This window comes from Somniosus microcephalus, unplaced genomic scaffold (genome assembly GCF_052327205.1).
Source record: "Somniosus microcephalus isolate GS21.2 unplaced genomic scaffold, FLI_Smic_1.0 scaffold260, whole genome shotgun sequence".
Classification (NCBI taxonomy): Eukaryota; Metazoa; Chordata; class Chondrichthyes; order Squaliformes; family Somniosidae; genus Somniosus; species Somniosus microcephalus.
Genome location: NW_028225447.1, coordinates 247,949 through 260,745, shown reverse-complemented (window position 1 = coordinate 260,745; position 12,797 = coordinate 247,949). Strand labels below are relative to the sequence as shown.

At 44.4% G+C, this 12,797-nt stretch overlaps 1 protein-coding gene across 4 annotated transcripts in view; it reads right to left on the bottom strand.

The window, feature by feature from the left end:
• The window catches only part of LOC147081970 (discoidin domain-containing receptor 2-like), a 254,192-nt gene that overhangs the window by 94,993 nt on the left and 146,402 nt on the right, over nucleotides 1-12,797 (bottom strand). For 3 of the 4 annotated variants that reach the window (XM_085980560.1, XM_085980564.1, XM_085980561.1), the window contains one exon: nucleotides 1,679-1,781. The exons of the other annotated variant lie outside the window; for it this stretch is intronic. In XM_085980560.1, the coding sequence (XP_085836686.1) occupies nucleotides 1,679-1,781 (103 nt within the window). The remainder of the gene's footprint in view (nucleotides 1-1,678; nucleotides 1,782-12,797) is intronic. 4 annotated transcript variants of the gene reach the window in all.

Here is a 12,797-nt window from a genome sequence, read left to right as displayed (position 1 = left end):
GAATTTAAAAAAAAGATGTCCTGCTCAACCAGGAGCCAATGTAGGTCAGCGAGCACAGGGGTGATGGGTCAGCGAGCACAAGGGTGATGGGTCAGCGAGCACAAGGGTGATGGGTGAACGGGACTTGGTGCGAGTTAGGATATGGTCAGCAGTGATTTGTATGAGCTTAAGTTTATGGAGGGTGGAAGATGGAAGGCCGGCCAGGAGAGTATTGGAATAATAAAGATATGGATGAGGGTTTATGCAGCAGATGAGCTGAGGCAGGGGTGGAGTCGGGCGCTGTTACAGAGTTGGAAGTAGGCGGTCTTGGTGATGGAGCGGATATATGGTCAGAAGCTCATCTTGGGGTCATGTACGACACCAAGGTTGCGAACAGTCAGGTTCAGCCTCAGACAGCTGTCAGGGAGAGGGATGGAATCGGTGGCTAGGGAAAAGTGTCTGTGGCGAGGACCGACTATTTAGTTGGAGGAAATTTCTGCTGTCGGACAAGCAATGTGACAAACGAGAGACAGTGAAGGCCCATCATGCCTGTGCCGGCTCTTTGAAAGAGCTATCCAATCAGTGCCACTCCCCTGCTCTTTGCCCATAGCCCTGCAAAGTTCTTTCTTCTTTCTCTAGTTTTCAGTTCTGATGAAGGGCACACGACTGAAACATTAACTTGCCGTTTCTTTTTACTTCTGCTGACTGATCTGCTGCGTATTTCTGTTTTTTTGCCTCAGACACTATCCAGACTTGAACCTCCCTCTGATTTTCCCTACTTGGAATTGCCACGTCCCTTCGCCTGGAACCAAGGCTCAGATCAGGCAATGAGTGGAGTGGGACTTGAACCTCTCTCTGAGCCTACTCCAGTTATTCTATTCCTAAAATTACCTTTTGAACATGTTGTATTAAGCATCAAGGTGGCACAGGAGATTAACACATCAGTCTGTCACCTGTGGAGTCCAGGTTTGAGTCAGTCATTCTCTACTGATTGCAAGCGTTGTATGTAAAATGAGTTCAGGCAGTTTCAACTTGGTTTTCAATGGACATGGCTTCGCATCATTTAATGCTCTCCAATTTGGCACAAATTGGCATTAATTTGCAGTCTCAACCAGAGAGCCACAGTGTGGTGTCCCGTGAAATGCAAAGAAATCAAATTGGTGCAGTAAGGATTCTATTCTGAGACTGGAGTTCCAAAACAGGGAGCTTTACTCTGCTTCTAGGCTGCATCTAAACTCAGAGCACATAGTATTTACATCATGTTGCAAAGGTGGAAATTAAGTTGCATTCTCCACAATGGATATCCCTCACAAACACGAAGACAAAAAAAAGCTGCCAAAAAAACATGTTATGAAAAGAATACATTAGGGCAAGGAATGAAATATAAAAACCTAAAAGGTATCTGGTTACGTTTACCTGTGGCAATATTTTTTCATATCGTCGTGCTGCCTATGACATATCAGCAATCAAACCACTGTCATGAATTCATAGAATCATAGATTCCCACCCTTCTGTTTATTTCTATTCAGTATTTGACATTAAAATTAGGTTTTCCTACATTGTGACAAAACCATGGTAAATCCTGAGACGTAAAAAAAGGTCCTGATGTTGTACAGCCGGTACCTTACCATATGGTCATTGTATAAATCCCATGCTACCTAACAATTAACTTGCAACTGCAATCAGAATATCCACTCACCTTCCGTGTTTGGCCGCGGTAGATTCGTACCACTGGCTGGAAGCTGTAATGTCTTCATCGTGGATATGCCCACTCGATATCCCCAGTGGGTAGCGGCACACAGCTGGAGAAGATCACAGAAGGTCAGGAGTTTGACATTGCATGTTTCTATCCACAGCTATCTTTCTCCAGGAAGATCCCACAGTAACTCGAGGGGGGCAATTTTAACCTAACTCACGGGAGTGGGTGGAACGCCGATTTTACATCCCACCCAATATTACTGCACACTGACTTCAGTAAAATCAACGGGCAAATTATGTTAAAATTGCCCCCATGTCTCTCCCACTGGGGTGACGTTCAGAAACTTTGTAAAAACGACTGTAGAAGGTTTACTACTGATCCTTCCCTCTGTGCGTTACCTTTAGCAAATTCATGAACATGTTGCTTGTAAATCCCATTTACAAATTTGCTAAACTGCACAGGGCAAAATATTGACATGCGTTAATACCCTACAGCATTCCTGCAAAACTTCACTCAGCATTTAAAATATCTTTCACATGGAGTGACAGATGGCTGTGGTCACTGCTTGTTTTATTTGGGAAATATAATTCAGAACATTTGAGCATTAAAAAAAAAGTGAAATGGATTTATTTCCCACTAGACTGGTAAATGTTAAAAATGCCAGCTCAGGAGTCTGCAGCGCGAGAGTAGGTTGGTACACAAGAGTGGTAGGATGCCAGTTTGTGCTGCAACAAGCAAGCCCTCACACAGGCAATCTGTGCTCCCTCTATCAACCAGGTAACAGATCATGATGCTAGTGACAGCAGGTTGCTCTACAGTGACAGCAGGTTGCTCTACAATGACGGCAGGTTGCTCTACAATGACGGCAGGTTGCTCTACAGTGACGGCAGGTTGCTCTACAATGACGGCAAGTTGCTCTACAGTGACGGCAGGTTGCTCTACAGTGACGGCAGGTTGCTCTACAGTGACGGTAGGTTGCTCTACAATGACGGCAGGTTGCTCTACAATGACGGCAGGTTGCACTACAATGACGGCAGGTTGCTCTACAATGACGGCAGGTTGCTCTACAATGATAGGTTGCTCTACAATGATGGCAGGTTGCACTACAATGACGGCAGGTTGCTCTACAATGACGGCAGGTTGCTCTACAATGATAGGTTGCTCTACAATGGCGGCAGGTTGCTCTACAGTGACGGCAGGTTGCTCTACAGTGACAGCAGGTGGCTCTACAATGACAGCAGGCAGGTTGCTCTACAATGACAGCAGGTTGCTCTACAATGACAGCAAGTTGCTTTACAATGACAGCAAATTGCTCTACAATGACGGCAGCTTGCTCTACAATGACGGCAGCTTGCTCTACAATGACGGCAGGTTGCTCTACAATGACGGCAGGTTGCTCTACAATGACGGCAGGTTGCTTTACAATGACAGCAGTTTGCTCTACAATGACGGCAGGTTGCTCTACAATGATAGGTTGCTCTACAATGACAGCAGGTTGCTCTACAGTGACAGCAGGTTGCTCTACAATGACAGCAAGTTGCTTTACATTGACAGCAGGTTGCTCTACAATGACGGCAGGTTGCTCTACAATGACGGCAGGTTGCTCTACAATGACGGCAGGTTGCTCTACAATGACGGCAGGTTGCTCTACAATGACGGCAGGTTGCTCTACAATGACAGCAGGTTGCTCTATAATGATAGGTTGCTCTACAATGACAGCAGGTTGCTCTACAGTGACAGCAGGTTGCTCTACAGTGACAGCAGGTTGCTCTACAGTGACAGCAGGTTGCTCTACAATGACAGCAGATTGCTCTACAATGACAGCAGGTTGCTCTACAGTGACAGGTTGCTCTACAATGACGGCAGGTTGCTCTGCAATGACAGCAGGTTGCTCTACATTGACAGCAGGTTGCTCTACAGTGACAGCAGGTTGCTCTACAGCGACAGCAGGTTGCTCTACAATGACGGCAGGTTGCTCTACAGTGACAGCAGGTTGCTCTGCAATGACAGCAGGTTGCTCTACAATGACAGCAGGTTGCTCTACAATGACAGCAGGTTGCTCTACAGTGACAGGTTGCTCTACAATGACAGCAAGTTGCTTTACATTGACAGCAGGTTGCTCTACAGTGACGGCAGGTTGCTCTACAATGACGGCAGGTTGCTCTACAATGACGGCAGGTTGCTCTACAGTGACAGCAGGTTGCTCTGCAATGACAGCAGGTTGCTCTACAATGACAGCAGGTTGCTCTACAGTGACAGGTTGCTCTACAATGACAGCAAGTTGCTTTACATTGACAGCAGGTTGCTCTACAGTGACGGCAGGTTGCTCTACAATGACAGCAGGTTGCTCTACAATGACAGCAGGTTGCTCTACAATGACAGCAGGTTGCTCTACAGTGACAGGTTGCTCTACAATGACAGCAGGTTGCTCTACAATGACAGCAGGTTGCTCTACAGTGACAGGTTGCTCTACAATGACAGCAAGTTGCTCTACAGTGACAGCAGGTTGCTCTACAGTGACGGCAGGTTGCTCTACAATGACAGCAGGTTGCTCTACAATGACAGCAGGTTGCTCTACAATGACAGCAGGTTGCTCTACAGTGACAGGTTGCTCTACAATGACAGCAAGTTGCTTTACATTGACAGCAGGTTGCTCTACAGTGACAGCAGGTTGCTCTACAATGACAGCAGGTTGCTCTACAGTGACAGCAGGTTGCTCTACAATGACGGCAGGTTGCTCTACAGTGACAGCAGGTTGCTCTACAATGACAGCAGGTTGCTCTACAATGACAGCAGGTTGCTCTACAGTGACAACAGGTTGCTCTACAGTGACAGCAGGTTGCTCTACAATGACAGCAGGTTGCTCTACAATGACAGCAGGTTGCTCTACAATGACAGCAGCTTGCTCTACAATGACAGCAGCTTGCTCTACAATGACAGCAGGTTGCTCTACAGTGACAGCAGGTTGCTCTACAATGACGGCAAGTTGCTCTACAATGACGGCAGGTTGCTCTACAGTGACAGCAGGTTGCTCTACAGTGACAGCAGGTTGCTCTACAATGACAGCAGCTTGCTCTACAATGACAGCAGCTTGCTCTACAATGACAGCAGCTTGCTCTACAATGACTGCAGGTTGCTCTACAATGACGGCAAGTTGCTCTACAGTGACAGCAGGTTGCTCTACAGTGACAGCAGGTTGCTCTACAATGACAGCAGGTTGCTCTACAGTGACAGCAGGTTGCTCTACAATGACAGCAGGTTGCTCTACAATGACAGCAGGTTGCTCTACATTGACAGCAGGTTGCTCTACAGTGACAGCAGGTTGCTCTACAATGACAGCAGGTTGCTCTACAATGACAGCAGGTTGCTCGACAGTGACAGCAGGTTGCTCTACAGTGACGGCAGGTTGCTCTACAATGACGGCAGGTTGCTCTACAGTGACGGCAGGTTGCTCTACAGTGACGGCAGGTTGCTCTACAGTGACGGCAGGTTGCTCTACAGTGACGGCAGGTTGCTCTACAGTGACGGCAGGTTGCTCTACAGTGACAGCAGGTTGCTCTACAGTGACAGCAGGTTGCTCTACAATGACAGCATGTTGCTCTACAATGACAGCAGGTTGCTCTACAATGACAGCAGGTTGCTCTACAATGACAGCAGGTTGCTCTACAATGACAGGTTGCTCTACAATGACAGGTTGCTCTACAATGACGGCAGGTTGCTCTACAATGACGGCAGGTTGCTCTACAGTGATGGCAGGTTGCTCTACAGTGACGGCAGGTTGCTCTACAGTGACGGCAGGCTGCTCTACAATGACAGCAGGTTGCTCTACAATGACAGCAGGTTGCTCTACAGTGACGGCAGGTTGCTCTACAGTGACGGCAGGTTGCTCTACAATGACAGCAGGTTGCTCTACAATGACAGCAGGTTGCTCTACAATGACAGCAGGTTGATCTACAATGACAGCAGGTTGCTCTACAGCGATAGCAGGTTGCTCTACAGCGATAGCAGGTTTCTCTACAGTGACAGCAGATTTCTCTGACAGTGATAGCCGGTTGCCCTTCAACAATAATCAAGGAAAACCCAAAGATGTTTTCTAAATACATAAAGAGCAAGAGGATAACTAAAGAAAGAGTAGGCCTATTAGAGGTCAAAAACATAATCTGTGTGTGGAGGCGGAAGACGTGGATATGGTTCTTAATGAATACCTTGCTTCTATCTTCACAAAAGAGAGGGACAATGCTGACACTATAGTTAAGGAGAAGGAGTGCGAAATATCAGATGAGGGAGGATATATTAAGGGGTTTAGTATCTTTAAAAGTAGATAAATTGTCAGGCCTGGATGAAATATATCCCAGGCTGTTAAGAGAAGCATGGGAGGAAATAGTGGAGGCTCTGACCATCATTTTCCAACTCTCTCTGGCTACTGGTGTGGTGCTGGAGGACTGGAGGACTGCTGATGTTATACCATTGTTTAAAAAGGGAGAAAGGGATAGGCCGAGTAATTACAGGCCAGTCAGCCTAACCTCGGTGGTGGGCAAATTATTGGCATAAACTCTGAGGGACAGTATTAATCGTCATTTAGAAAGCACTGATTAATCAAGGACAGTCAGCATGGATTTGTTAAGGGAAGGCCGTGTCTGACTAACTTGATTGAATTTTTTGAGGAGGTAACAAGGGAGGTCAATGAGGGTAGTGCGTTTGATGTAATCTACATGGATTTTAGGGAAAAGAAAGTGGCAAGTTGGATCCAAAATTGGTTCAGTGGCAGGAAGCAAAGGGTAATGGTCGACCGGCGTTTTTGTGACTGGAAGGCTGTTTCCAGTGGGGTTCCGCAGGGCTCAGTTCTAGGTCCCTTACTTTTTGTGGTATACATTAGACTTAGTGGGCATGATTAAGAAGTTTGCAGATGATACAAAAATTGACCGTGTGGTTGATAGTGAGGACGAATGCTGTGGACTGCAAGAAGATATCAATGGACTGGTCAGGTGGGCAGAACAGTGGCAAATGGAATTCAAGTGTTAGGTAATGCATTTGGGGAGGGATAACAAGGCAAGGGAATACACATTAAATGGTAGGATACTGAGAAGTGTAGAGGAATAGAGGGACCTTGGAGTGCATGTCCACAGATCCCTGAAGGTAACAGGACAGTTAGATAAGGTGCTTAAGAAGGCATACGAGATACTTTCCTTTATTAGCCAAGGCACAGAATATAAGAGCAGGGAGGTTATGCTTGAAGTGTATAAAACACTAGTTAGGCCACAGCTAGAGTACTACGTGCAGTTCTGGCCACCATATTACAGGAAGGATGTGATTGCACTAGAGAGGGTACAGAGGAGATTTACGAGGATGTTGCCAGGACTGGAGAACTTTAGCGATGAGGAACGATTGGATAGGCTGGGGCTGTTTTCCCTGGAACAGAGGAGGCAGAGGGGAGACTTGATTGATGTGTATAAAACTATGAAGGGCCTAGATAGAGTGGATAGGAAGGACCTATTTCCCTTAGCAGAGAGGTCAATAACCAGGGGGCATAGATTTGAAGTAATTGGTAGAAGGAGTTGGTAAGCAGGAGTTGAGGAGAATTCTTTTCACCCAGAGGGTGGTGGGGGTCTGGAACTCACTGCCTGAAAGGGTGGTAGATGCAGAGACCCTCATCGCATTTAAAAAGTACTTGGATTTGCACTTGAAGTGCCATAACTTACAAGGCTACGGACCAAGAGCTGGAAAGTGGGATTAGACTGGATAGCTCTTTTTTGGCCGGCACAGACAAGATGGACCGAATGGCCTCCTTCTGTGCCATAAATATCTATGATTCTATGATAGCAGGTTACTCTAAAATGATAGCTGGTTGCCCTAGAGTGATAGCAGGTTGCCTTGTAAGCAGAAGCTTTTTTTTTAGTCACAAGTTCACAACTGCCACTGAACAGACCCACTCTGTAGAAGTTGTGTTTCATATAAACAAATGATGTCCAAAGATAATATTACATAATCGTTCCTGGCATGTTGTGATTCAATCAAGGGAATCAATCACATTGTAATCTCTTTAATTCCCCCCCAGTTACATTATTTTATATATATCTATATATATATATATGCTTGTTGCAGTGCCATCCTTCTGACTGAAAGTTATTTGAAAAAAATATATACATGATTTTTGATTAACTACAAGTCAACTAACTACATATGACAGCAAAGGAATAATGGGGTAGATCTTGACTTTGTGCGATAGTGTCAATTAAAGTCAATGGGAATAAAACTGGGGAGAGAAGTAAAACGGGCTGCCGACTTGCTATCACCCGTTTTACACTGTCGCACAAAGTCACGATCTACCACAACGTCCCTGTTTTGTTCTCGGCAGTAAAGCTTACTAACATAGGATGAAGCGCTTTACTCGGAGCTCTGGCACGGCAAGAGAGCCCCAGGTGGGCAGAGAAAACACTTCAAGGACACCCTCAAAGCCTCCTTGAAAAAGTGTAACATCCCCACCGACACCTGGGAATCCCTGGCCCAAGACTGCACAAAGTGGAGGAGAAGCATCCGGGAAGGCACTGAACACCTCGAGACTCTTCGCCGGGAGCAAGCGGAAGCCAAGCGCAGGCAGCGCAAGGAGCGCACGTCAACCCAAGCACCCCACCCACCCACCCTTTCAACCACCGTCTGCCCCACCTGTGACAGAGATTGTAGGTCCCGCATTGGACTCATCAGTCACCTGAGAACTCATTTTTAATGTGGAAGCAAGTCATCCTCAGTTCCGAGGGACTGCCTAAGAAGAAGAAGAAAGCTTAATGCACTAACATAGGATGAAGGTACTCATCCAGAACATTTGGTAACCATTACTGCATGCACCCAAATTCCACACAGACATTTATCTTTAAATACTACCCTCAGAGCCAAGTCATCATTTGGTACACAGTACAACTTTAATTCAAAGTTCAATGAATTTCTTGAAAGCAGTGTTAACTGCTGTAGTGAAATCATAGCTAGCATTTTATTTGCATTCCTGCCTTGATTGAATAAGCTATATTTGTTGAATGCATTTCTTATGTTGCACTTTTTTTTAAATGTTAATAAATAATAATGCAATAAATAATTTGTGGATAAGCTGCATGTTGCTGAAAAGCCTTATTTCTTCTCTGGTTTGAAGAAATGGCAAACTTCAAAGCTCAGTACGAAAGGACCTTCCTCAGAGTGGCAAACACTCGGAGGTCCGTTAGTACTGTTTGATAATGTTTCCAAACAAAACGAGCCTGTTTTTCTTTTGAACGTACATGAAATTCATTATGGCAGCAAGATACCACGATCCACACGAGAACAGTTAGAAGTTCAAGGGCATCTCAGCTTTCAATCTCCACCCTGTGGAGGCAGCACAGTGAGGGGGTGGGGGATGGGGGGAGTATTGGTTTCTGAAGTAAGTATTTTGAAAACAGAGTCCTTGGCTTGGTATTGGGCAAAGCAAGCAGAGTCGAATCTACAGACATTACACAATCACTGTGCTTCCAAAGTGTATTGGGTTTATTTTCATTAAGTTGTCAGGCTCATGAGCTTCAGTCTGGAGTCCATTCCAAATTGTCACCTCCCCCCGCCCCCGGTATCAAGCAGTATACTCAGTGCCTGCATCTCCGCTGCAGATTCATGGATTGGAAGCATGTATAGGTTACAGTATGATGAAAGAAGACTTTCAGCTTTGAATGCAAAGAGTGGAAAAGTACTAGCCTCGATTCCACCCTGACTTTGCAGCTGTTTGGTACAGTCCTAAGCCGGCACTGTAGGCCTTGGCAGCAATGTGGGAAAAAAAAAGCAAGATGAATGGTCTACTTGTTTCCCCAATATTTACCGTCTTACCACTGGCTCCAGCACACATACATTATCATTAGACTCGGTTAATGTGTATCATCCAGTTCGAGCAGAGAGTCAACTAATGTCAGATACTACAGCTGTACTCCTTGAGAAACAAAACAGAGGATGTAGATACAAAAAAAAGATATTTATGTTTAAGAAAAGGAACCCTTGAATATCTGGCCTATATTCTTCCCGATTAAACACTGACAGTTTTTTTCATCTGATAAAATGTTCTGCTTAATAAACATTGATGTTTGGAAGTAACTGCCCTGCTCCAAGGCTTAAGGAATTGCTTTATCAGTAAATGAATCAGCCATTTTCATGCTTATACATGGACAGAATCTAGCAGAGTTCACATTTTGAGACACACAATAGTATCTGAGCAGCATAACAGGAAATGCTGCCAAAAGGGGGGGGTGGTGTTGCCATCTTCTGCGGACCTCCAAGGGCTGCTTGATAACTGGCTCAACCATGAATGGCTCAAGCTATAAAAGAAGGTTGTGTGCTCAAGTCTCACTCCTGTAAGGGGCCTAAGGAAAATGGGTTTCGGTACTTTCAACCAAGTTCCAAGTTACTCTAATTGGCAATGCCAGTGAGAAATGCCACAAGAGAACCTTCCTGCTCTATTCATTATTATGCCAGTGCAATGAGGGCAGGAGTGATTAAATGACAAAAGGGATGATGGTGCAAGGCAAAAGGGGATGGTAATAGGACAATTAAATAAAAAAAGATGGGTCTAGAGGAGATGTAAATGGCAACAGCAGAACCATTACCAACAGCTGCTGTTTAATCTCTCCTGCTTTCCACCCTATCACAGACCTACTTCGTTTGTTCTTTCCTCCCCTCCCTGCTTTCCCTGCCTCTGTATTTGCTTAAAACCGATTGCATCTCTAACATTTTCCAGTTCTGATGAATGGTCATCGACCTGAAATGTTATTCCACAGATACTGCCTGACCTGCTGAGTATTTCCAGCATTTTCTGTTTTTATTTCAGATTTCCTGCATCCATCCGCTGTATTTTGCTTTTGTATTAGAATTATTAGAAAAAACATCCTATTCTGGACCTCTTTTATTGTTAAAATAAATTTTTCTTCTTAAATATTGTGACTTAATTTCAGAAGTTGTTGCTTTGCTGGGCAAATGTACTGGTGTAGCTGGATACTGCGCTAGAAATACAGAGCGTGAGTTTGCACCCACAATTTCCCTATCTCATGAGTGCCCAATCTCAGCCTGGCTACTGGAATCGAATGGAGGAGAGGTGATGTAAGAAAACTACTAGGCACTTGGTCTGAGTATTAAACAAAGCTTTGATCAGCTGTTTTTCAACATGGAGATCTAGTTGTGTCCTTCACTAGTTCCTGTTAAAGAATGTCCTGAGCAAGCTGGGCCCATGCCCGAATATTTATACTCTCCCTGGACAGCGCCACCAGCAGGTCGCCCGGTATTATTTCATAAGTCTTTCCACATGAATGACAAGATTCATGTCAAGAGGCATTTTCCAAAATGGAGAGAGGAAGAATCAGACTATGAATCAATGCAGGTTGCAGTCTTACACATCTCCCTGTGGCTAGCTTGAGGATGGCCATGCCAGCGGTAGCTCACATCCCAGTCCACCTGCATTCCTTATTGGGGGTGGGGGGCGGTGGTGGGTATGGGGCGAGCAAATGCCTGAAAGTTAACTTGCAGGGACCTGAATTTAGTCATGATACCCCCTCTTGTTATGATCAAATGACCTGCTTTTGCTCACTGTCCAGGCTCACACATGAAAAAGGGGCCACTTAGACACGGTATCAAAGACTGTCTGGTAGTCTTATTGGTTAATTTAACTTGAGTAATTAGTTGCTTGATTGGATGAATATTTGACCATTCAATCATTACCAATGAGAACGGTGTGCGGTGATGCTTTGGTGATTGGTTCTGACCATGCCTAAGATTATGCCTCAGAAATTTTGCAGCGTTGCTAGGTACATACTCGGATACTACGAGTCTGGTCTGATTCAGCCAGCCTGCGGTTTAGCAAGAATTCCAAGTATGAAAACACAACTGCTAAAAATTCCACAGCTACAAAGTGATGAAAGTATCGAGCAATCATGAGGGCCTGCAGGTGGAGTGTGATTTCAGCTGTTGGACGTGCTTCTGTTTCATGCGTTTTAAACTTCAGTCTCTCACACCTGCATGGAAAAATACCAGTGGAAGAAGGAATCCTATTTCTACTGCTTAACATTACAGTGACAAAGTGACACCATAAGCAGCTTCAGTTGATTTTCTTGCACTACATTAAATGCAAAAATGTTATTTTTTTTCATGTTGGAAATACACTATAATGTACCAAAAATAATGTGTTGTGTCGACAACTGATTAAAGCAAATATACCAATTCTGAACCTGCCCATAAGCCATCACTTGGGAATTTTTCAGCCAGTCTCATTTCATGAGATCTCAAGGTAAGTACGAATAAGGCCCCTTCAGCTCATCTTATCTCGTTCATTTAGAAGAATATACTGGCTTCTTCCATCACAGCACCCAATAAATGGTTCCAAAATTATAGCCTCCACTACTCTACCAAAGATGTGTTAATCATTCCTTTCGTGAAGAATCACCTACTAAATTAATCTCAATTTTTGCCTTTCATCTAATTGAAGCAGGACTCACTTGACCTTCTTTCAGGGCACATCTTGAAGTAGAGGGTTATTTATCTCAGTACCTTCATGTATATATTTGCCTTTGCTTCTTACCTTGACAAAATAAGTAAATATTATAAATCTATGAGGAAAATAAATTGTTACAAAATAGATTATATATGATCCTAAATGAAAACAGTAAATGTTGAAAATGTACAGCAGATCTGTCAACATCCAAAAAGGAAAAAATGAGGATTAAGATTGTGGTTATATGTCCTTTGCTAAAACTGAATGTTCAGTTTTGGTGAAGAATTTTGTCTCTGAAAAATTAACATACAAATAATGATAATCCTGATCTATTTTCTGATTTGATTTTAGATTTAGTTTGTCTAGTTCACCTTCTACCACCCTGGTAGTCGCATGATACAATCTTTTTTTCGTATGGTAGTAGCAAAGCAAATCAAACGTCAATATCTAAGTCAGATATCCAGATCAAAGCTTCCGGTGTAACAGCGTGGGTATCTTGTAGGCTGCCTGCGAATTTCCTCTGAGGGCAGTGCTCAATGATGCGCTCCAGGGTCTGATTAGGAGCTCCACAGTCGCATGATGGGGATGCTTTGATCTTCCATCTGTGGAGAAGGTGGCAGCATCTACCATGACCGG